Below are 26,075 nucleotides of genomic sequence, written 5' to 3'. Positions count from 1 at the left end.
ATTTATGCTGGGACATTTCTGTGAGGATTTGACTGCATTCAACCAGAAGAGCATTAGTGAGGTGAGGTATGGATGTTGGGTGACTGGTTCTGGATCAGAAACACCGCTCCAGGTCATGCCAAAGTTATTGTGGATGGTGGTGTTTTGTTACTCAGAGAGTGCAGTTCTGGACTTTTAAAAAGTTTAATTCAGTCATAAGAAGCTGTGTCTATAAACTTTCGGACATATACAAGACTAAGGCATAAAATGTGTTTATTAAACAGCTGTGAAAATACAAGAGCGGCACGGTGGCGCAGCAGATAGTGTCGCAGTCACACAGCTCACAGAGGTTGTGGGTTCAATTCCCGTTCCAGGTGACTTTCTGTGAGGAGTGTGGTGTGTTCTCCCTGTGTCTGTGTGGGTTTCCTCCGGGTGACTGTCTGTGAGGAGTGTGGTGTGTTCTTTCTGTGTCTGTGTGGGTTTCCTCCGGGTGACTGTCTGTGAGGAGTGTGGTGTCTTCTCTCTGTGTCTGCGTGGGTTTCCTCCGGGTGACTGTCTGTGAGGAGTGTGGTGTGTTCTCTCTGTGTCTGCGTGGGTTTCCTCCGGGTGACTGTCTGTGAGGAGTGTGGTGTGTTCTCTCTGTGTCTGTGTGGGTTTCCTCCGGGTGACTGTCTGTGAGGATTGTGGTGTGTTCTCTCTGTGTCTGCGTGGGTTTCCTCCGGGTGACTGTCTGTGAGGATTGTGGTGTGTTCTCTCTGTGTCTGTGTGGGTTTCCTCCGGGTGACTGTCTGTGAGGAGTGTGGTGTGTTCTCCCTGTGTCTGCGTGGGTTTCCTCCGGGTGACTGTCTGTGTGGTGTGTTCTCTCTGTGTCTGTGTGGGTTTCCTCCGGGTGACTGTCTGTGAGGAGTGTGGTGTGTTCTCCCTGTGTCTGCTCCGATTTCCTCCCACAGTCAAAAAACACACGTTGGTAGGTGGATTGGCTCAAAAGTGTCCGTAGGTGTGAGTGTGTGAGTGAATGTGTGAGTGTGTGTCGCCCTGTGAAGGACTGGCGCCCCCTCCAGGGTGTATTCCCGCCTTGCGCCCAATGATTCCAGGTAGGCTCTGGACCCACCGCAACCCTGAACTGGATAAGGGTTACAGATAATGAATGAATGAATGAATGAAAATACAAGAACAGACCCAGAGATAAGAGCTAAGTCAGTGTTCACTCTTTTGTAAGTACATAAAAATACATTTTAATTTTAAAAATATGCCAGAGAATATACCCAAAAGAACAACCTGTGTTATTTTCAACATATACCTATATATTAAAACAGTTTGAATGTTTTTCTGAACTCCAAACCTCTCTGCCTGCCTTAAGCTGGTATTAAGGTATAAATATAGTCATTAAGGTAAACCACGGCCCGATCCTCAGGCAGTAAACGGATGTAGTGTCCTGTGTTGAGGTGTGTACTCACGCTGTGCTGGACTGTACGTCAGTCCACCCTCTGCTCAGGTTCTGCTTCAGCTCACTCAGAGTGGTGATCCCCAGCCTCTGCTTCAGCTCAGAGTGGCGCCTCTCTTTGGAAGCCAGCACTTGTTTCAAGGTGGCGATTTCTTCCTCTAACTGACAAAAAGAGACACCCGTCAGTTTTTAGCTCTATGTCACGTATTATAAACCCTTCCCATCCATCTTTAGCTCCGTTTTAAAAGCAGGGTTCAGCTTATCATATACAACTCTGAAGCCATTAGATATTGGTGTTCTGAGAACCCCAGACCCTTAGTGTTGAGTCACTGAGTGGAGCCTGATTTTGTCCTGTCTCTCTGCTTTAACTACTGTATATCTGATGAGGACAGGCTTTGAGGGCTACTACGTTGTTCTTGGAATAAAACGGACATATAGACGGCCTCTCGTTCTGGCCTGATATGACCCAGTGAACCAGACTGTTAAAGTAGCCATAGGCTAAAAAAACCAAAAGGCTTAGTCACATGGTCACATGACTGAGTGAACATGAAAGAGGGTATTCTGTGCGCACTATGTCCAGTCCTTTCTAGATCACATGGAAAAAAGAGACTGAGTGGAACAACAGGAAGCACATCAGCACTATCGGTAGAGCTGCTAGGATTTACATGACACGCCAAAATGTCTTCCTGCCCCTCAGTGAAGCTGCTATGAACATACAGTGTCTGTTTCTTGGCCTCAGATTGCTTTAAATCTGGATTTCATTCGCTTACTCAGCTACTGCTGTTATACACAGTGATGTACAATTTTAACCATGCTACAGACGTACGCTAAACCAGTGTTAGGGGTCTTGCCTAGCCTGGTGTTCCTGCCTGAGCTGGGAACCGAACCCCAGTCTGCCATGTGGAGTATAGTAGTGCAAAACGACTACACTATTACCAATCACATTGTGGTTACAGTGGGATATACAGTTTCTTGAGAAAGACAGTAAAAAGTACCTTAGTAAGCTCATTGTGCATTTCCTCTTTCTCTTCCTCTGTTATGGTGTTGTTCAGGTCCACCTCTGACACCATGTCCTCGTCCACTTCCTGCAGGGGCTCCTTCTCCAGGAGACCTGCCAACGAAAACAGCGTGTACCAGTTATTTCTGACCACGTCATGGGATTGTTGGAGGAAAAGCGGTCAGCCCATGTTTATATATCAAATAAAAGCAGCATTGTTATCAGTCACAACAATGAATATCCTAATCTGCTGGAACTACTTTCCTACAGAAGACATTATAAATATTAACTGTGGATCCGAGCGTCTTGGTCAGTGACCAGATATCACTGGGGCAGGGAAACCATTCGTGGAACAGCTTTGATTCTGACACCAAAGTGAGTGCAGTTGTGGTGCTGTGGTGTATGAGGCTGTCTGTCCGCCAAAAATATACCAGACACAAGCAGCTGTGTGGTCAGAAACGTACCGCAAACTGTTCCTCCCTACACTGGAGGTGTTTCCGTTAAAGTGGCCGGCCAATATGAATTTCTGAAACTAAACATAGGTTGTCATCCCCATGGCAGCAGTAAACCTGGGCAGCCGCGCAGGTCGTGACAATCAATCAACCTGACACCAAGCGCCCGGCACGTTCGCAGACAGTTATAACCACCACCTTTCGGATGTAATTATCCCCTCACGCTCATGATTTAAGGCTTTATTTTTATACGGATAATGACAGGGTTTGTGCTGAATGGTGCGGAGAGAGATATGTCACACATACTACAGGTAGTTTGAAAGAGTTTGCACTCTAATACATCACAGTAAAACCACTGGGCAAACAGGAAGGAGATAAAAGCATTATGTTACTGTAATTCTATCGCAGTCGTTCTGTAATAAAAACCTAGAGCACTGAAAGTCACAGGCGTCTGAAGGAAGTCTGTTCCACCGGCTCGGCTGTGATTTTAAACCGAGGTAAATAACACGTCCTGCAGAGCGAATGAAAAGAGGAAGATTGGGGCCCACTTTGATGTGACGACCAATCAACATTCATTTGTAGATCTAACACCTCTTCTGAAATCAAGGGAATGTGTTCATGGTGTTCTCCATGACAGCGAAAGAGCGGCCATCTTTGTTTACTTTGTGTCAGAATGCCCGGAGAGGCAGCGGATCCCGCGATATGGTTTTTCAAAACCCAGAAATAATAAATAGAAAACCCAGTAAACAAGGAACGTCCCTGGACGTTCAAAATAGGTCTAAAAGTAGTCTGTCAAGGACATATTTTAAACGTCAACGGACGTCCAAAATCCATCTTAATAAGTTAGTTAAGTGGTGACCAATCGATAACGTCAGTGGACGTCCAAAACATGTTTTATACAAGTAATTTATTTCGGGACCAATTAATAACGTCAATGGACGTCCAAAATACGTCTAATAGTCGTCTTTTCAATGTCTGTGTTTGGACGTCTTTTCAACTTTCATTTTCAACCTTAAGAGAACGTTGATTAGACGGCAGTCATTACGTTATTTCAACGTTGAATCAACGGCTAAATGTTTACTGGGAAACATACACACTTCTGGACGAGTGTTAAAGTTGACAGAGTGCTGCTGTAATGTAGTTGGAGGTGGAACTGGCTCCACTTCAGATGAACAGAACACACAGGAGAAGGATGAGAGTGTGAGGCAATAGTACAGTTTTTACCACAGACAGCCAGTCATTTGACCTGTGGTGACTTACTTCGAGTGCTGCTCCCACTTCCCTCCCACAGAAGGACCCCAGTGTGATCTCATCCGGGAATTGACATGAGAACAGACTAACAGACTAGGAACCGGGAAAGACTACTTGGTCAAGGTAAATAACATCGAGTCTTTCTCAACCATCATAAGTTCAAGGCCTTATGTGCTCTGAAACCTTGTTGTTGTCCAAGCAGAAGCAGAGAGAGTCATGTCTCAGACGTCTGGTCCCTCATTATGTGAGCTGAACCGATTAGAGCAGAGAGGCAGGAGGCTTGTGATGTGCTTATAAAACCTAACACAATTAGCGAGTAAAGCAGTGGTGATGGAATGCAGAGCATCTTTGAGAAAGGTCTGGAGGAGTTGTATACCACAGACGCTCATACTGTCGGTTGTTGCAAAGCCACTGTGTGTTTAATGATGTACTTAAACTACAGGCTATTCTTAGTCATTAACTCTAAGAACAATGCACTGCTCTAAAGTTTGTATACACTGTTTTTATAGCCTCCATTCTGCAAGCTCCCCACAAGCCACTCAATCCACTGACACGTTCATCAACCACATACTATCATCAATTTTTACTCTGTGTTGAGCTGCTAGGGAGCAATGAGCCATGTAAGAGGGGAGGTGGGAAACTTCTGCTCTTAAAGTAGTTCACAGCTCTCCGCCAAGATGACTGCGCAGTGTAAAAACACTAATGCTAATGCTAACTCTGCCGCTGACTGAACTTTAAAAAAATGCACTGAAGTGGGCTGCACCATTTCATGTAGCTTTGTAGATGGAGGTGGGCTCTGCTACTTTGTTGTTGTTTTTTTGAGAAAAGGCCAGGCCGTGAGGAGACCAAAGTGATATGGTGAAATACAAAGATTTATCGGGAGCAGGGGCAAGGGCGGGAACAGGGGACAAAAACACTGGCTCACTAATATGCATGTGTCAGTGTATTTAAGTTAGCAGCTACGTCTTCCGCAGAGTTAAACTTAAGTGCAGAGGCTGAACTGGCCAAAATAATAATGTTTTTTATTACCCTTTCCAAATCTATTTTCACATTTTAAGCTTTTGAAGGCAGGGTTTGTGCACTGGCTACAGCTGATAATAGCTGAGTTAATGCTACACATAATATAAACGTCTTTTTACAGGTCTGAAAGAGTGGGAGGAAATCTCAGACATTTTAACAACAGTTTCTCCAGGTCCAAATGTGGGCTTCAATTAATTTGGCCGCCACAGATCAATATTCTGACAGTCTTCGAAACAAACAAGAGTTAAAACAGCTGCATATGGTTCAAATGTCAATAGCTAACAACCATTCCATCCAATCAGGAGACCTCATGTATTCAGTTTCCCAAATTTAAGCTCTGTCCTGCCTTGTCCTTAAACAAACTGCTAACAGGTTCTGTGTTTGGATCTTTGTGAGTAGATAAGAAGCTAATGTAATCAAGCTAAAGCTAAAGCTAACCATGAAATGTCGAGTTATAATTACGCCATTTTGTGTGCTGTGAATAGCATAATGCTAATAATATTGCTCAGAAATCCATGCTTCTCTGTGACCATTAGAGTTGAGCTTTTAATTTTGCCTCATAAAAGCTGCAATAATGCTAAGTTCTGCTAGCACCCAAATGGGATTATGCTAGTTTAGCGGTAAGGCAGTGTTGCACCTAACTTTATTAGAACACTGAAGCTTGTGAAAGAGAGATTTCCCTATATATTTAATGTATTAAAATATGGATATATTCTTCACCAGTTAAGGATCTTGTCGGAGTGTCTGATCCACTCGTACCACCACAACACACACTAACACGCCACCACCATGTTATTGTCCTGCTCTGTGGTGGTCCTGTAGGGGACCTCACCATTGAAGAACAGGGTGAAGGCTAGCAACATATGCAGCGCAACAGATAGATTACAGCGTTTAATTGTAGAACTACAAAGTGCTCCTGTGTGGTCAGAGGAGCTGAGAGAATGGACAGTGAATGTAGAAAAAAAGGTGGACCTTTTCCAAATCAATATATTCAGTAAAACAAGAGCTAGAGCACGTTTCACGTTTCACCAGTTGCACTAGCAATATTTACACTACACCATGTCCTGTTTCATTGCTCAGTGCAGACACACATTATTGTATCATTTGGAGCACAGAGATAGTGACCTTCTCTGAGTACAATGACTGTGGCTACTTCCCCTGCCACGGTCTTTTTCTGTTCTGCTTTTCCAACGGTGCCATTATGGCCTTCCATCAGTACACATTGTGTCACTTCTGTCAGTGTGGGTCATCGAGAATTGAATGCGCCACCCGTGTAGTGCAGCGCTTTGGGTTTCTTGCCTCAGGGTGGCCCTCTGTAACTGACCACATGAACACTTCAAAGAGAAACCTTCTTGTAAGACATGTTTAAAATGAATTAAACAGTTTTATGTTCACGTTCGAATTCATCTAAGCCGTGTGCACTGCATGTTTACTAAAGGTGTGACTGCATCTCAAAAGGGGACGGGTGGGGGTTCTCTTTACAGCAACTGAAATGAGGGTATTGCTCTAGCTCTGCTCCATAAGGGGGTAATATCCACTTATTTTTGCTGTTTCACATTACTTAAGGTGGAATTCAGGGGAGACGGCTAACTGCATGAAAGTAAACGCAGACCAAACTAAACAAAACTCGAGTTATAAATGAGTTTCTGTGGTAATTTAAAGGTGAGTAAAAACATACAAGTGTAATGTTGACCATGCACAAACAATAGTCATTATCTTTTCCCTCCAACATACAGTTCCACCTTAAAAGATGTGGTGAACTGAACATAAAAAACAAACCCGAGGGAACAAGGTAAGTGAAGCAGGCTTGGGTCTGACATGATTATGGCTCAGTCCCCTAGATCGGCAGTAAAAATGGGTGAGGGGGAGAGAAAGAACAGTGCTTTCTCCTCCCTCAACATTCACAACCGAAGTGCCCTTGAGCAAAGCACCTAACTCCCAATGGCTCCATGGGAGGGAGTGTAAGTGTGTGTGTGTTCACTACCACATGAGTACAATTGGAGATCAAATTCCATTGTGCTGCTATGCAATGTCATATATATGTTTTCCTCTGATTAGAGAACGGATAACGCAACTGACCAACTTCTAAGACTGAACTGTGGTGGTGTAAAACACCATCTCTTCATCAAACCACACCATGAAACCTCTACCAAAACTTCATAACACACTTAATGGCTGATTTCACTCAAAATAAAATAAAAAAGTAGTGGTTTTTGATTTAGTGAGTGTGTGAGAGTGTGTGTTGCCCTGTGAGTGACTGGCGCCCCCTACAGGGTGTGTTCCCGCCTTGCGCCCAGTGATTCCGGGTTGGCACTGGACCCACCGTGACCCTGAACTGGATAAGGGTTACAGATAATGAATGAACGAATGAATGGTTTCTGATTTTTTAACTGTATGGAGGTAAAATACGTTTAATGCAGTGTTCACCAAGAATATTTCGAACACACGTTAAAGTACATGAATAAACTTTTGACTTAGAGTCTGTGCAGCCCTGGACCACAGAATGAAGAGTAACCATTAACATACTCCTGAGCTAATGACTTCAGGCAAACTTCAGATAAATAGCAAGCTTTCAATTAAGTCAACACAATCGTCTCTTTGACGGTGTGGTATGAGGAAGCTGAGGCTCAAGAGTAGAGTTTCACCAGTGTGTTGCATAATCTCCATGAGGCTGGAGTAATCGGGGGATTTCAGCGGAGCTTATCATACTGGATTTAACTCGACCTGATGCCTGGCCACCACCGAGAGACTACACACAGCCACAAGTCCGGGGGGGGGGGGATCTATGATCAACAGAATCAGTATCAACACCACCCTGGACTAAACTATGGATATGAGATAGGGCTTGACCGATATCAAATGAAGATGATACAGTTAACGATATGAAATATGAAGAGCATTAGTTCGAACATTGTGACTGAATCATTAGTTACTGGCAATGGAACTGGAAGTGCCAAATATCACTGAAATCTTAATTCCAATCAGCAAAAATTTAACAGAGCACCTCACACTGATGTGTTTGCAAAAGGTGAATGAATGAATACATGAATGGGTAACTGCTCTCTTGTCAACAGCGCGGAAATGACACAACAGTGTGCAGCAGGATCCAAGCACTTTGGCTGTCGAAGCTACTGTAATTCTGTAAAAGTCCTTTGTGTCAACATCGGTTGTAAAAAGTGCTACACGTCAGTTTAGACTTGACTTGAAGAAGGGGGTGGAGGGAGAAATTAAAAGAATAAAAAACATGCAGATAAACTGATATTATAATCTCTTTAATGAGAGAATTTATTTCCAAAACAACTGGAGAGTCCCCCATCAGTCGTCTGATGTAACTCAGTTTTGGGGCTGCCATTATCACTATTAACTGTCTCCAGTCACCAATAATTAAAGGCAACATTCATGATTTTAATCTATTTAAATAATAAAAAAAAAAGGGCGGCATGGTGGTGCAGCGGGTAGGTTTCGCAGTCACACAGCTCCAGGGACCTGGAGGTTGTGGGTTCGATTCCCGCTCCGGGTGACTGTCTGTGAGGAGTGTGGTGTGTTCTCCCTGTGTCTGCGTGGGTTTCCTCCGGGTGACTGTCTGTGAGGAGTGTGGTGTGTTCTCTCTGTGTCCGCATGGGTTTCCTCCGGGTGACTGTCTGTGAGGAGTGTGGTGTGTTCTCCCTGTGTCTGCGTGGGTTTCCTCCGGGTGACTGTCTGTGAGGAGTGTGGTGTGTTCTCCCTGTGTCTGCGTGGGTTTCCTCCGGGTGCTCCGGTTTCCTCCCACATTGGTAGGTAGATTGGCGACTCAAAAGTGTGTCTGTGTTGTCCTGTGAAGGACTGGCGCCCCCTCCAGGGTGTATTCCCGCCTTGTGCCCAATGATTCCAGGTAGACTCTGGACCCACCGCGACCCTGAACTGGATAAGGGTTACAGACAATGAATGAATGAATGAATGAATAAATAATAAAAAGTGGTCTAATGGGTTTACACAGCCGCAGTGTCTGTAAATGGTTAAAAACAAAAACCAAGTATCTAGGTCTGGTATGCTAGGCTTTCTCTCTCTCGGCACATGGCAGATTCCACAATTCCGTCAGTGTCAAATCATAGGGCCCTGGACTAGTGGTGGGAGGTACAGCTGTACAAAAGGTAATACCAATATAACAAGGCCATTTTACCATGAAAGATACAGTCGTATTGTTGCACTGTGTTAATAAAAGTTGACAAGCATCAGCCTGTATGAAAACTACAAAGCCAGCAATGTGATCAGCATTTACTCTGTTTCAAATTACAAACAGATGCAAGCAGTTCTGTATCATCTATTCACTCTAAAGACATCAAAAAATGGATTGACTGATATTGTAGAGGGGAAATATGAAGCTGTACATTTCTGTTCGCCTTGCCTACCTGCCCTGAGATGTCCTTCTTCTTCTATTGATTGGCAGAAAAGCAAAACACACAAAATTAGTTGTAGAGACCTGTAGGATGTGTCTAAACTAAACCTAGAACATCTACAAACTACACTCATGCCTTTTCGATAACATGCAAATCTGCAGCATGACACACAAAAAAAACAGTAAAGTCAGGACTGTGTCCAAGCTCTACATCTGAGCACCACAAACATGTCAGAGTTTCATGCAGTAATTTGCATAAAAACAGTGATCATCTGAACAGTCAACGCCATGCGGCAGTCAGCAATAACAAAGCTCTCCAAGCTCCGCCCACAAATGTGTTTTTCCGTAGCTACTGGTGTCAGGTTGGACAAGCTCCACCCACTGTCTGGAAAAGACACTTCCAACTTGCTCTGTGTCTCTACAAGATCTTTAGCGCTGATCTTGTGGCTCTTGTGTTCTGGGGATATTTTGCTGCATGTTTTATGGCTTTTGTGATTGGACACACATGCATAGGTCGGGTGATGTGTTGTCTAATTTTCACTGTTCGATAAAAAGCAAACTAACGTATAAATCATCCAAATAAAAATGTAGATTCAGTTTTCTTATTCATTAATTCATTCATTTATTTTCTGTAACTGTTTCATCATGTTCTGGTTGTGGGAAGCCTACACAGAATCACTGGGCGCAAGGTAATAACTGGACACACACACACTGGACAGAACACCTGTCCATTACAGGACATCATACACTCACACAGTCACCCAGTCGGTCACTCACCCAGTCAGTCACCCAGTCGGTCACTCACCCAGTCAGTCACCCAGTCAGTCACCCAGTCAGTCAGTCACTCACTCAGTCAGTCACTCAGTCACCCAGTCAGTCAGTCAGTCACTCAGTCAGTCAGTCAGTCAGTCACCCAGTCAGTCACCCAGTCAGTCAGTCACTCACTCAGTCAGTCACTCAGTCACCCAGTCAGTCAGTCAGTCACTCAGTCAGTCAGTCAGTCAGTCACCCAGTCAGTCACTCAGTCAGTCACTCAGTCAGTCAGTCACTCAGTCAGTCAGTCACCCAGTCAGTCAGTCACCCAGTCAGTCACTCAGTCAGTCAGTCAGTCACCCAGTCAGTCACTCAGTCAGTCACCCAGTCAGTCACTCAGTCAGTCACTCAGTCAGTCAGTCACCCAGTCAGTCAGTCACCCAGTCAGTCGTACAGTCACGCGCACAGTCACACCTATGGACAGTTTGTGAATAACCAATCCTATATAACAGTGTGCATTTGGACTGTAGGAGGAAACCCACACAGACACAGGAAGAACACTCCACCCTCTTCACCAACAGTGACCCAAGGTGGGCATTGAACCCATAACCCCAGGACCTGTGTGACTGAGACCCTACCTGTGTCGCATTCCTGCCTCTCGTTTCCTTAAAATGCCTAGACTGCTTTATTAGTTTCAACATTTATTTTGCCTGCGTGTAAATGGCTACAATGTTAGGACATGTTTGATGTAGTATAATGCATATTAACACACACTGTGTGGTGTGAGGCTGTTACCTGTGTAATCTTCCTGTGAGATTCCTATCACAAATTTTGTTTGAGAGTATAATCAATTGAAATGAATAAAATTATAAATTAAGAACAGCTCTGTATTCCATAATAGGTTCCTTTCTTTTAGCTGAACTAACATTTGCTGATGCTGCTTTCAGACAGAGTGGCTGGGGTTGTCGGATCGAGCCCCACCTTGGGTGACTATCTGTGAAGTGTGTGGTGTATTCTTCCTGTGTCTGTGTGGGTTTCCTCCCACAGTCCATGCACACACACACACGTTGGTAGGTGGACTGGTGACTCAAAAGTGTCCATCGGTATGAGTGAATGTGTGAGTGTGTGTCGCCCTGCGAAGGACTGGCGCCCCCTCCAGGGTGTGTTCCTGCCTTGTGCCCAGTGATTCCAAGTACGCTCCAGACCCACGTAGACGCTGAAATGGATAAGGGTTACAGACAATGAATGAATGAATGCTTTCAGCCTTTATAACCTGAGCTGGATCAGCTTTAAATGGATTTGAGAGGAAGTGAAAATATTGATGTTTGTTCATTTATTCAGTCTGGCTCTTACATAGTGTCTTATAATTTTATAGTCAGGTTACAAGGTCTTTGGAGTTCAGTGTTATCACTTACCTTCAGTTTTTACCCGTCAGTGAGTCTCCCCTAATGTGGGGGGACGTTCCTTCCTCTCAGAGGGGGCTCACTAGGACACCCAACGTCAGATCTCAAAAGCCACCCAAACACTCAGGAGATGTGACATCACAACCACGACTGGTTGCCTGTCACAAAATGCTCAGCGTTCAAGCCATAAAATGTGTATGTGCTGATCTTCCTGCCCAAAAAGCCAGCCCAGATTTCTGGATCTGGATTTAATCTCAATCACAAATCAGAAAAATCAAAGACATTTTCATGAAAATGTTCAGACTCACACTGAGGTAAAAGCTTAAGGATGAATGGGATTTTTCGTAGCCTCACTACAGTTGCTATGAAAAAAAAAACCACATTTGTGGGTGGAGCTAGGCCAGTCACCAAGGCGTTTATGCATGATTGAAGCGTGCATGTGCTGAGGGTTTGCTGTTGACTGAGAGTAGCAGGTCACACTGCTGTGAGACGACTGTCCGGCAGCATCCATCAGTCAACTGATATTTGACTGAACAGTCCTGGAGTTTTTCTAAATACAATAAATAACCAGTAGATGTGAATACTCCCAAGAATTACAGGTTCTAATAATGCTCTTGGCTCTTAGGATGAAGTCTCATAAATCCATTAGAGCTGAACAATTTGGCGAAAACACCAATTTGCTATTTTTGTGGCCAATATTGAGACTAAAATTTAGATTGCAATTATTTTCTGTGTTGATAACCAGGAAGACTAGGATGATTTGTCTTTAATTCCATTCAAAGAAATACTATAGGGTCAATGCATGGCAGATATCAAGATGCAGTGAGAGATTCTTTCATCACACGTCATGGTCTTACCCCAGTCCCCTGCTTCTGGAGTGAGAATACTAGAATACAGCTCTGTGGAGATTCGTTCCCCAATGGAAGGAGAAACAGAAGAAGAGGTTAGGAACACAATAGATCAACCGACCCAAAACCAAACAGCTTTTCACAAAAAAAAAAATACATGGTCAGGTTCTTTGGGAAATACCAATGAGTTTCCAAAAGTCCTGCATAATCCATTGATTAAGTTGTAAACAAACCGGTGTCCAAACCTGCACCCTTTTCTCTATATTGTGCACTATTTTGGAGTCCATTCTGCAGTGGCGTCCAAACACATACTGCGGAACAACGTATCCCAGAATGCACCGCAACATTCCGACATGACGTGCAGAAGGAGGCAGTCTTTTTGATTCACATTGGACCAATACCAGAGCCAGTGCGTGTACACAGATGTACAGATCAGCCAATCAGAATGCAACTGGAAGAATCGTGACAGTGAGGCCAGATTAACCCTTTGAAGGTAGCAGACTCTCTGTAGACTTGTGGGCGGAGCATCTGTGGCTGAGACTACTAACAGGCTAATGCTAGCTATAAATACAGAATTACAGCTTTTAATAGTAAATAAATTAATTAAAAAAGTGGGACAACTCTGTCTCTTTCTGGTCAGAAATAATATATAAAAACAAATCTAATCTACATTTCAACTGAAGTTTCAGGTCCACAACATGGCTGCTAGCTGTAACGCAGAGAAGGATACTTCCACGCAGTCTTGAAAAACATCAGCTGAAAGGAAGAACCTCAGCAGGCAGCATTTTATACAAATACTTGATTCAGACTCAGCACCTTCCTCCCTGAGAATATCGCCTCTGTAGCACTGAGGACGTCTGAGATGCAGCCACAGCACATGTTTGAAGTTAATTCCTGCACAGCTTCTATGGAAGTTTAGGTTGTTTATGCTACGTAACCTGTATAAGTTAATGTCAGAATCATTCGATCATTCACCACCTCCGAACACACGGCTCCCTGTGATAGTAGTGAACTACCGTGTTCCAGATTCTCCACTGTAGGGAATAGTGAACAAAACTATATTCCACTGCAATTATAGTTTTTTTTTTTAAGATGCAGTGATTTCAAACTCCCTTCTTCAACCTAAAGTGGTTTGTTTTGTGTTTCCAATTAAACCAGGCTTTATGAAGTACTAATTCAATGTGGTTTTATATTTAAGGTGCATGGTTTGATCCTAAAGGTGCTGGCGTATCTTTTAAAGTAGGTTTACACTGTCTGTACCTTATGTCAATATAAATGTACCTTTACAGTACCCTTTCCTCCGACAGTGTAAATAGACCAGAGGTTATTCTGACTCAGTAAACGTCTCCAGAAGGGAACATTTTCCATGAAACCACTCTTAATGACTTTGTTCTCATCTCAGGGTGACTGGTTTATCCAGAAGCTTTAAGAAATCGGAGGAATTGGCTTTTAACGCTTCCACGCCAGTTGACTTGGAATAACTTTGGTCACAGGACTTGAATTACTTTGGCTTGGGTGGTCACGTAGACTGTGAAAATGGGTGGCCTCAGGTCAGTCATATGTTTTTCCAGATAAAGCGCTGGGCTACTACCTAGCATGACTTTGAAGCGGAAATTGTAGCACTGGCTGCGGCCACCTGAACCCACTTGTCTGTTTACACGGTCCGGACACAAAAATCTCAACCCCGTGGTTTTGGTTTAGAGAATACGCTTGAGGTTATATCAGAAACACACACTGTGGTATTCCTTAACTGCATTATTATACTGAATCAAGAGCTGTGCAAATGATTTGAACTTGAAGCACACGTTTTAAACTATTTATCTGGATAATAAATGTGTTTTGAGACAGAATTTCATATGTTTTGGCATCATTTGAAAACACTGTGCTGTGTTTTATTTAACATTCATGATAAACAGACCATGCTTCATCATGACCTGGAATCCATCTTTTCTGCATTGACTTCCTTTATATCATGTGTACGTTAAGTTTTAAAGCGTTCATCTGTTAAGTATATTTGTCATTAAAAGGCTAAGCACCACTTAATGGACCTCCATGAATATTCCACATTATTGTAGTTACTGACAGATATAAGTATGAATTAAAATGAAAATAGCAGCTTAATCTGCTTTAAAACTGACAATTTTATTAAATTGACGGAAAAACCCGAGCTCGCTACGGGAATTCTCGAACGCGACCGTGACGTCACTGGTGGACAACAGCTGAACAACGCCGCGGTAAAACACCGTTATGACTGACTGTTATGACAGTATCTAGCTAAATAACCAACATTATTCATGACAATAGCCTAGCAATAAGCTAAACTCAAATGTAGAGGTACCGTTATTCTTGTAAATGTGATCGAAGTCGAACTCGAATTCATCCGACACTATAAACCTCCGTAATGCAGCTACGTAGCCGAGTATAATCTGAGCACCGAGTTTAGCGAGTCAAGCTAACGTTAACTAACACCAACTAAAACAGGCGAAGTGAGTGTCCTTACCCTGTTTACCTCCATGTTACAGAGGCTCTTGAACACCTTTCGTTGGTGTCCTTACATGCCCATATTGTTGGAAAAGCGCCAGTGAAATGAGCTACAGATAACGGAGTGAGCGGATGGTCCTTTCCAAAGTGCCCGTTTAAAGTTGACAAATTTAGTCCATGTTCTGGATATTTTGGGATCTTTGGGTCATTTGTTCACAGATGTCCCACTGTACATTGAATGATTGCAGCCAAAAACAACACCTTTTCGTCATTTTGCATTAAATTAAGTGCAGCTTCTAGAGTTGTTGTCCACCATCTACGTCATCTAATGACGCAGGCAAGACGCCTATTAGAGTTTCCGAACACCGCTGGGGGGGGCAACGGTCTTTTAAACCTTATTCCTTCAATTAGTAAGAAATAACATGTTTTCTGACTCTCAATAAACACAAGTTAGGAACTCAAACTCCACTGTATTTATTTGTTTGACACTTTCATATCGCTGGGGCTTAGCCTTTAACGTTCCAACATGCTCCCTTTCTTTAGTCATTTATGGGAGCTGCTGCGTAGTATGAAATATGACGATTGTCCTTTTTAAAAAATGTTTTTAAAAGCCTAAAAATGTAGTACTAGCCTAATCTGCTATGTTCACTACTAACTTCAAATTCCCCATTTGTAATTCACCTAAACCAAACCTCCCATGTACTTTTGGATACAATACAATATAGATTTTATTCTTGGGGATAATAGAACAATAATCAACAATGGCTGCTTTTGCAGAGCTTTTTCCTTCATGAATGCAGTGACCAATAAAATATTCTCGCTTAAATTAACGTAAAATTAATGTAAAAGTATCTGTGCACCTGATAATTTAAAAATGTTTTTGCTTCTCTTATAAACTTAGCATTCTGGAGATACAGGTTTCTGTTCTGACAGTGAGAATACATTACTACACCAGTCTTTTTCCAAGTTTGCTGAGTCTGTAAACTCAGCTCCACCCAACTGCCAACAGTGAGTTCCTGATTCCTGAAACTGGTTTCCTCCAAAAATATCTGTATCAGCCAATTTAGCCTACTCCCGTAATGTAGGCTTTAAGGGGTTAATTCACACATATTCACACACTCCTCTCCTTACTCCATACACCACGAGGCTAATGTGGCTACAGTGTAATGGAAGCCTAGGCAACAACAATGTTTAGCTGACAACTTAATTTTATAGTTATCAATTAAACCCCTAAGACCCCTCTGTTCACCAGAACCACATGTTGATGTACGTCACTGTAACTCCACCCCCTCGCCTTCATTCAGCAAGCACGGATCTATGAATGTGAAGTTAGCCCCTGTCTCTATCCTCCCCCTTCATCATTTGCCCACAAGTTGACGGGATTGGTCGTTTAGGTTTATGACATCACAAACCCTGGGGGTTTGAATCCATGTTTTTGGGAGGCTGCAGATTTATAGCAGAAATGCTCAACCACGGCACTGACCACTTATTTCACTCATGATTAAAGCTACGAGTGCATGAACAACTCCAAACTGCACACAAGTTTAAACACTTAATGTTTCAAAGGAGTCTTTAATGCGTTTATATCAATCATTTTTGTAATTGATTACATGCGTTTAATCTAGGAATAACACGGACCGTTGTTAAGCAATCAGAACACAGGCACTGGCTGCAGTGAGTTGAACTCATACATTTGTTTACATGATCTGGTCTGGCCTCAGAAAGCTCAAACTCCCTTTGGCTTGAGTACACGAGCTTAAAAGGAAACAAATACAGACTTGAGACACAGGCACAGATCAGAAAACCCAAACACGTTTTGTTTTTTTTAATAATACACAGTATATATTTATCAGAGCTTGATAAGAAGTTTGATTACTGTATCTGCTCCCTTTAATAGACAGACTATAGTTTTCCCAGTTATACAAACACCACAAACTAGCACCAAAATAAAAGTCCACCCTCACCTTGCTGCCTTTGCTCCATCACTGCCGTGAGTGACTGTTTTCAATAAGGTCCTGTAGGTCCAGCTGTGAGTTGTTTGCTGTAGTGTATAGTAGCTCCACTTCAACTCCTCTCATTACAGTGCATTCCTTCTCTGTTTTCCCTCCGTAAACTCCTCCCACCAAAGTGGGCGGTGTGTCATCCACGGGCCAATAGGAACCTCTCCTTTCTCCAGCGTCGACACTGTACACAGTACAGTCTGTGCTGCCTCCCTCTGGCCACACATTGTCACTGAAGCTGGGACTTTTTCAGTACATGATTTTGCAAACCGTTACGTCTGAGCACATTATTTAATTAATGTATTAATATAATAAACAACTTTACGCTTGTGAAATCAATATGTGGTTACCCAGTAAACAATTAGCCGTTGATTCAACGTTGAAATAACGTAAAAACTGACGTCTAATCAACGTTCTCTTAAGGTTGAAAATGAAAGTTGAAAAGACGTCCAAACACAGACATTGAAAAGACGACTATTAGACGTATTTTGGACGTCCATTGACGTTATTAATTGGTCCCGAAATAAATTACTTGTATAAAACGTGTTTTGGACGTCCACTGACGTTATCGATTGGTCACCACTTAACTAACTTATTAAGATGGATTTTGGACGTCCACTGACGTTTAAAATATGTCCTTGACGGACAGACTACTTTTAGACCTATTTTAAACGTTCAGGGACGTTCCTTGTTTACTGGGTATTTTTAATAAATACAAATGAACTATAATATGCTAAAATATAACGAGCTTTTTTTGTAAATAATGTATTAAATAGTGTAGTAATAAATATTATAGGCCATAATAGGATGTGGTCCTGCACAGTTAAGTGCTTAGTCTCAGTGTGCTGAAAGGGTTAATGCTGCTCTGATAGATAGGGGACAGAATACAGTGCATTTTTTTTGGTTTCACTGGTCGTCTTTCCTTGACCCACTTTTGGTAGGTACTAACCACTACACACCGGGAACCCCCAACAAGACATCAGTTTTCAAAATGGCGCCGACTATCTATCTATCTATCTATCTATCTATCTATCTATCTATCTATCTATCTCTAGCTGTCTATCTGTCTATCTATCTATCTATCTATCTATCTATAGCTGTCTATCTATCTATCTATCTATCTATCTATCTATCTATCTATCTATCTATCCATCTCTAGCTGTCTATCTATCTATCTATCTATCTATCTATCTATCTATCTATCTATCTCTAGCTATCTATCTATCTATCTATCTATAGCTGTCTATCTATCTATCTATCTATCTATCTATCTCTAACTGTCTATCTATCTATCTATCTATCTATCTGTCTATCTATCTATAGCTGTCTATTTGTCTATCTATCTATCTATCTATCTATCTATAGCTGTCTATCTATCTATCTATCTATCTATCTATCTCTAGCTGTCTATCTATCTATCTATCTGTCTATCTATCTATCTCTCTATCTATCTATCTATCTATCTATCTATCTATCTATCTATCTATCTATCTATCTATGAGCTTTGGTGATGCTTTGACCAAAACATTACAACCACCAACAATGTGGCCCTTGTGAGTGTCCTAGATCCTCGCACTGACCATTTCTCCTGTTTCCAACATCGACTTCAAGAACTGACTGTTCACTCACTGCTGATAGATCACACCCCTCGATAAAAGTCATTATATAACAAAGATGTTCAGTGGTTTTCACATGATCTATCAGTGGTTTTAATCTTGTGGCTGATCAGTGCAGATATGTTTATTTTACTGTGTATACACAGTGTTAACAGAAGTTACTATATTGTAAAACCACAACAGTTATAACCATTATTACATGTCTCGTGCATTATTAAATAGTATGTATCATGTACTAATATTATATTATTATGTAAAAATATGTAAAAATACATTGTTATTGTCCTTAACAGAAGAAGTGGAAATGTTGTCAAAGTTAAGTGAACAGTGAGGGTCAGTTACAGTGGCGTCCAGTTGGGGGCAGTGTTGTAAATGACTAGTGCTTATTCACCATAGTGTAATGCGCTCATTCATTCCTTCATTGTGTGTAACCATTTCATCCTGTTCAGGGACGCGTGTGTTCAGAGCCACCCCAGAGTCAGGCTGGAACACACACTGGATAGAGGACTAGCCCATCACTGGCATCACACACTCACACACACTCTCTCTCTCTCTCTGTGTGTCTCTCTCTCACACACACCTGTAGAATATATCACTCAGTCCCCCACACACTCACACCTGTGGACAATTTCACACAGTCACACACGCACACAGACACACGCACACAGACACACACACACATCTGAAGAAAATGTCACTCAAGCACCCACTCACACACCTGTGTACAATTTCACACAGTCACCCACTCAGACACAGACACACACACCTGTGGACAATTTCATACAGTCACCCACTCAGACACACACACACACACACATACAGACACCTGTGGATAATATCACACACACACACACACACACACCTGTAGAAAATTACACTCAGTCCCCCACTCACACACCTGTGGACTGTGGGAGGACACACCACACTCCTCAGAGACAGTGACCCAAAGCAGAGCATTATATACACACACACACACACTCCTGTGGACAATTTCACACAGTCACCCACCCACCCACACACCCACCTGTAGAAAATTACACTCAGTCCCCCACTCACACACACCTGTGGACTGTGGGAGGACACACCACACTCCTCAGAGACAGTGACCCAAAGCAGAGCATTATATATATATATACACACACACACTCCTGTGGACAATTTCACACAGTCACCCACTCACACACACACACACACACACACACACACACCTGTGGACTGTGGGAGGACACACCACACTCCTCAGAGACCCATATATACACACACACACACACATACGTACAGATTCTTTTATCTATCTACTCTCTGTATGCCCACAAGTTTGTAGACACCTCTTCAGTGAATTCAGCTCCTTTAAGGGGCACCTGTTGTGGACACAGATGTTCAGTGTGCCTACTCCCCACTGAAAACCTGGAAATAAAAATATAATTCTGATGGAGACACTCAGGAGCCTAAGGTCACCACGTCCAGTGCCAAGCATCATCTACAGAGTGATACGTCCCACGTGAACGTGACCTCCGGAGTGATGCAGCTCGATCTGATTCCTCTGACATGAGCTGGGACTGTGTTTTATCATCAGCACCCAGTCCTTCCACATCAGGACCTGACCTCACTCCTGCTCTTATGGCTGAACACCATCAAATTCTCACCAAACATATGCAATGTAAATATTTTGGCCCCGTGCTCCGTATTTATCAAAGAACCAGAAACAGTAAGTGAACCAGGAGATCCTGTACGAACATTAATCAGCCCTGAGACTCTCGGTTTGGAAATGCTGCAGGGCCTGAAGAGCATCCTGTCTCAACACGGATGTTTGTGTGTGTGTGTGTGTGTCAAAGCCCTGAGTAAAGCTTGAGTTTGAGCTCAGACATAAACACTGCAGCTGCTCTGTACAGCACCTGCTGCAACCTGAGTATCTTCTGTTTGACCCATATCTGTTTTTAAATCAAAACATGGATAAGAAAACAACATGCTTTTTCTTGTTTTCTACTGATCCAAATGGCCCCATGAATACCTTTACATGGGATAACAGTCGTTCTGATTCTGCTCTGATTCTTACAGAGTCCAGAGACTTTACGTGAAAGGGCAAAGTTAAGGTTAAACAGAGTAAAACAGACAAAAAATGAGTGCTGAGAAATAAGAGCACTGAGTAAAAACGGAGAAAATGAGTACGGAGAAGAAAGAGAACCAAGCAAAAAAGGTTAAAAACCAGAGCTTCTGCTCCTCACTCCTCACTGCTGTGCGCTCAGGGTCGGGGTGAACAGAGAGTGGCTCGTTATCATTTAAAGGAACAGGCGCTCCTTACAGGGCTGTTTACACAGGGGGAGAACGCTGCTGTGGGGTTTGATCCTTGTGGTGTTTTGACAAAAGCAGGTCACACTGTGTTCACTGGTGGAAAAGAGGGAGACTATAACGCCCACTTTAAGGAGTCATTTGGAATTCAGCCACAAGTACAAACCCAAACCGGAAAAAAAAAAAAAATGTACGTTATGTGAAATCCTCTGAAAACCTCGACTCCCCCTGGTGGAGACTTTCAAATAGGTTAAAACTTGGTTAGAAATTTGGTTGGAGTTGAAGAGAAGAAACACACAGAAAGTCAACAGGATGATGTCCATGTCAGACAGCCGGGGAAGAACAGCACCCTGCTGCCCACATCTCGTCTCAGGAAGCCGCTCTTTAGCCACAGATCCATCTGTAAAGTACTGAGCTGGACAGGAAGCTGACCGCACCACAGGCTTCGTTGTCTGAGATGTGCTGGCAGTGAGAGCTGAAGAAGCAGCTGTGGATGACCACACAGTGCAGTGTCCAAGGAAAAACCCTTCAAAGTGCACACTATGTTCAAAGGTTTATAGACAATGGTTCGTCCAGGTGGGGGTATTCATTCGCAGAAGTAACAGCCACTTCTCTTGTAGATAGTCTTTGCACTAGACATTGGGGACAAGACAAGCATCCAGGATTTCTCCTGTCCTGGCACGCAAGTGGTGGACAGAACTTCATCTGGGGTCTGAACCCGTCTCTTTCATGAGTACGTAAATCAACACTTTTCTTGCATATGTTAAAGGCTTACGATTATCCTCATATCTTACTGTATTTGACATTTATTTGGCAAAGTGCAGTATGTGAGCACTGTGTATCTAGATATCCATACTGACTTTAGTATTTGACAGAACCTTACCTTGAGGATTCAGACGATGGATTCGAGACGATACAAATGATACGAGGATAATAGTATAATTGGCTCTGGATAAGAACGTCTGTTAAATGTTGATATCCACTAGTTTAGTGCTTGCCTGGATACATCAGGGAATAAATTGCAGCTAATAGCGCTTTTCCACTGCATGGTACCTACTCTTCTCTACAGTACTCACTGGTATCTGTTTTCAACGGCCGAAACTCCTCCCGAAATGTAGCTGGTGACATCACAAAACCCCGCCTCTAAAAGGAACAGTGGGGTTTGAAAACCATAACAACGGCAGGGGGTAACTTTAACGGTGTATTGGCGTGTTGTTGTTGTTGTTTGGGACTGAACACAGCTCTGTAGCTGATGGTTTTCCAGATGGAGAGTTTGTGCTGGATGTCTGCATTTCATTGTGATTGACAAGTCTCTCTGGCCAATCAGTGCTATGCAATATTTACACGTCACGGTTAGGCCCTACTTATAACTACGAGAGAGCAGGGACTGTAAAGTGCCCAATTCCAGTTGCCTTTATCTGAAGGCAAAGCAGAGTAGAGCCTAGTCGAGTAGAGTAGGTACCATGCAGTGGAAAAGCACCATAATTCATTTCACTCTCTAACCAGTCCTGCCCCAAATGGGTGACAAAGGGGAAACAGCAGTCCCAACCCCCCCCCAGGCCACAAACAGCAGTCCCATTCCTTTCCAGCTTGGTCAACACCCACCTGGCCTGTGTGCACATATGAAGCAATAAGGTTCCTACGAGCCAGGCTGTGACTGTAGCAGACTTACAAAACACTATGTTTGCGCTGCATTGTTTCTGTGCTGTGTGCTGACCTTTTATTATTGGCACTGTAGGCCTTTTTTTTTAGCCTGCACCAGTCATAAAATGAACAAACCTTGGCATTTCACCCAGGTCCATTTAATCCACAGTTCAACACGTTAAAGGCAGACGTTACACTTGCTGTCTGCGAAAGTGAACCAACATGACCATCGCTCGAGATAAAGTGCAGCAGCGTCCAGAACGAAGCGTCAGAGCGTGTGTCCACACGTCATGTACAAGTGCGTTTTGTCCCGAAGCCTCGAGGGCTAGTCTCAGACATGAACCACAGTGTCATATGAATCATTGTGTACAGCAGGTCTTTGGAAAATTACCAACATTACGTATGAGACGTGGAGAGAAAAGCTAACTGAAATCAGATGTTTACAAACCTTCCCTCTAAGTTCAAACACATTTACAGCATGCTGAAAGGCACTGGAGTAAGAAAACAAAATAAATACAATAATAAAAGGATAATAATAATCAGAAACACAAAAATAATACCAGGCCAACGGCACGGTCAGGGCATTTGGCTCATGGCGACAGCAGACTGAAAGAGCAGGTGTCTGATGAATGTTCATTGGCTCCCACTGTGACCTCTCTTTTATTCAGGAGTGGAAAGGGTACTTAAAAAACACACTGCACAAATAGTTAAGGTGTAAACAAGTCGTACAGGGCCCTTTGTAGCTCTACAATCACAGCCTGTAAAACTCCAGCAATCACTGCTGTGTCTGATCCACTCCTACAACACACACTAACACCACCACCACCACCACGACAGTGTCACTGCAGCGCTGAGAATGATCCACCACCACGTCACACCTGCTCTAGTCCTGACCCGATAAGAACAGGGTGAATGAGGGTAAGTAATGCATACTGTGTGTAATTGTAGAACCACAAAGGGCCCCTGTATGGACAGTGGAGCAATGCGTGTGGAAACAAGAAGGTCATTTTAAGGTGTTTATGTAATGAACCTATCATTTAAGGAGGAAAATCCCGGTTTCTCTTCTCTTTTAAATGTTTAGTTAATATAATAATACGTGAGTGACGTACATATCTTTTAAAATAAGAGATTCCTGCTGTGGCAAAGTATACAACGGCATTTAAGTACGTACTTTCCACACCTGAATACTCATATTTAAGTTCACCTCCCTCGAGGCCGCAGACAGAAACGAGCTAAAAGGTTCGTCGATGATTTTTCTACACAGTGCATGATAAAACAAGCTGAACTTAACTACACCAAACCAGACTGCGCAGGAGAGAGTGAGCAGTGTGTGGCCGTTCAGATACACTCCCTGAGAGTAACAGTGATGAACACTTCGGCCTGAACGTGTCTTTATGCATGATTGTCTTCACTTTAATGCAGTAAACTTCTGGTAGGGCTTTTTACGGCTGACTGTGACGATACAGTGTTGTTTTATCCGTTATCCAATAGGTTGAGTAGTGTTTCACGCCACGAAGTAAAGTAGACGCACGATATTCACAAAACCATGAGTGTTGGCTGATCACTGAATGTAATGCAAAGCTACAGCCAAATGCAGGTTTGGACAGCCCTGGTCAAATGACATGTTTTGTTGAAAAGCAGACAGACTCTAGCCTTTTCATCTAGCACTACATTCCCACGATGCAGGCTATCAACCAATCATCAGGCCCCACTAAACCCACCATACATGCTTCAATAGTGAGAAGAACCCATTTTAAAGAAACGTAATGATAAAAATAAAACCGGGTGACTGTCTGTGAGGAGTGTGGTGTGTTCTCTCTGTGTCTGCGTGGGTTTCCTCCGGGTGACTGTCTGTGAGGAGCGTGGTGTGTTCTCTCTGTGTCTGCGTGGGTTTCCTCCGGGTGACTGTCTGTGAGGAGTGTGGTGTGTTCTCCCTGTGTCTGCGTGGGATTCCTCCGGGTGACTGTCTGTGAGGAGTGTAGTGTGTTCTCTCTGTGTCTGTGTGGGTTTCCTCCGGGTGACTGTCTGTGAGGTGGGTGGTGTGTTCTCCCTGTGTCTGCGTGGGTTTCCTCCAGGTGACTGTCTGTGAGGAGTGTGGTGTGTTCTCCCTGTGTCTGCGTGGGTTTCCTCCGGGTGACTGTCTGTGAGGAGTGTAGTGTGTTCTCTCTGTGTCTGTGTGGGTTTCCTCCGGGTGACTGTCTGTGAGGTGGGTGGTGTGTTCTCCCTGTGTCTGCGTGGGTTTCCTCCAGGTGACTGTCTGTGAGGAGTGTGGTGTGTTCTCCCTGTGTCTGCGTGGGTTTCCTCCGGGTGACTGTCTGTGAAGAGTGTAGTGTGTTCTCTCTGTGTCTGTGTGGGTTTCCTCCGGGTGACTGTCTGTGAGGAGCGTGGTGTGTTCTCTCTGTGTCTGCGTGGGTTTCCTCCGGGTGACTGTCTGTGAGGAGCGTGGTGTGTTCTCTCTGTGTCTGCGTGGGTTTCCTCCGGGTGACTGTCTGTGAGGAGCGTGGTGTGTTCTCTCTGTGTCTGCGTGGGTTTCCTCCGGGTGACTGTCTGTGAGGAGGGTGGTGTGTTCTCCCTGTGTCTGCGTGGGTTTCCTCCGGGTGACTGTCTGTGAGGAGTGTAGTGTGTTCTCTCTGTGTCTGCGTGGGTTTCCTCCGGGTGACTGTCTGTGAGGAGTGTGGTGTGTTCTCCCTGTGTCTGCGTGGGTTTCCTCCGGGTGACTGTCTGTGAGGAGTGTGGTGTGTTCTCCCTGTGTCTGCGTGGGTTTCCTCCGGGTGACTGTCTGTGAGGTGGGTGGTGTGTTCTCTCTGTGTCTGCGTGGGTTTCCTCCGGGTGACTGTCTGTGAGGAGTGTGGTGTGTTCTCCCTGTGTCTGCGTGGGTTTCCTCCGGGTGACTGTCTGTGAGGAGTGGGTTTCCTCCGGGTGACTGTCTGTGAGGAGTGTGGTGTGTTCTCCCTGTGTCTGCGTGGGTTTCCTCCGGGTGACTGTCTGTGAGGAGTGTGGTGTGTTCTCCCTGTGTCTGCGTGGGTTTCCTCCGGGTGACTGTCTGTGAGGTGGGTGGTGTGTTCTCTCTGTGTCTGCGTGGGTTTCCTCCGGGTGACTGTCTGTGAGGAGTGTGGTGTGTTCTCTCTGTGTCTGCGTGGGTTTCCTCCGGGTGACTGTCTGTGAGGAGTGTGGTGTGTTCTCCCTGTGTCTGCGTGGGTTTCCTCCGGGTGACTGTCTGTGAGGAGTGTGGTGTGTTCTCCCTGTGTCTGCGTGTGTTTCCTCCGGGTGCTCCGGTTTCCTCCCACAGTCCAAAAACACACGTTGGTAGGTGGATTGGTGACTCAAAAGTGTCCGTAGGTGTGAGTGTGTGAGTGTGTGTGTTGCCCTGTGAAGGACTGGCGCCCCCTCCAGGGTGTATTCCCGCCTTGCGCCCAATGATTCCAGGTAGGCTCTGGACCCACCGCGACCCTGAACTGGACAAAATAAAATGGGGTTTGCGCAAAAACCCACGATTAAAGACTGGCTGTAACCAAAGTGTATG

General features: G+C 43.9%; 1 protein-coding gene across 2 annotated transcripts in view; it reads right to left on the bottom strand.

The window, feature by feature from the left end:
• Nucleotides 1–17,093, bottom strand: part of tpd52l1 (tpd52 like 1) — a 33,872-nt gene extending 16,779 nt beyond the window's left edge. For both annotated transcript variants that reach the window (XM_066676427.1, XM_066676428.1), the window contains exons 1-3: nt 16,968–17,093; nt 2,419–2,534; nt 1,437–1,585 (exon numbers count right to left, since the gene is read on the bottom strand). In XM_066676427.1, the coding sequence (XP_066532524.1) occupies nt 1,437–1,585; nt 2,419–2,534; nt 16,968–16,986 (284 nt within the window). In that variant the 5' untranslated portion in view covers nt 16,987–17,093. The remainder of the gene's footprint in view (nt 1–1,436; nt 1,586–2,418; nt 2,535–16,967) is intronic.
• Nucleotides 17,094–26,075: the final 8,982 nt, after the last annotated feature.

The sequence above is a fragment of the Hoplias malabaricus genome, chromosome 7, assembly GCF_029633855.1.
Source record: "Hoplias malabaricus isolate fHopMal1 chromosome 7, fHopMal1.hap1, whole genome shotgun sequence".
NCBI lineage: Eukaryota > Metazoa > Chordata > Actinopteri > Characiformes > Erythrinidae > Hoplias > Hoplias malabaricus.
Note: the sequence above shows the minus strand (reverse complement) of the source record. Positions and strands in the feature narration are given on the sequence as shown.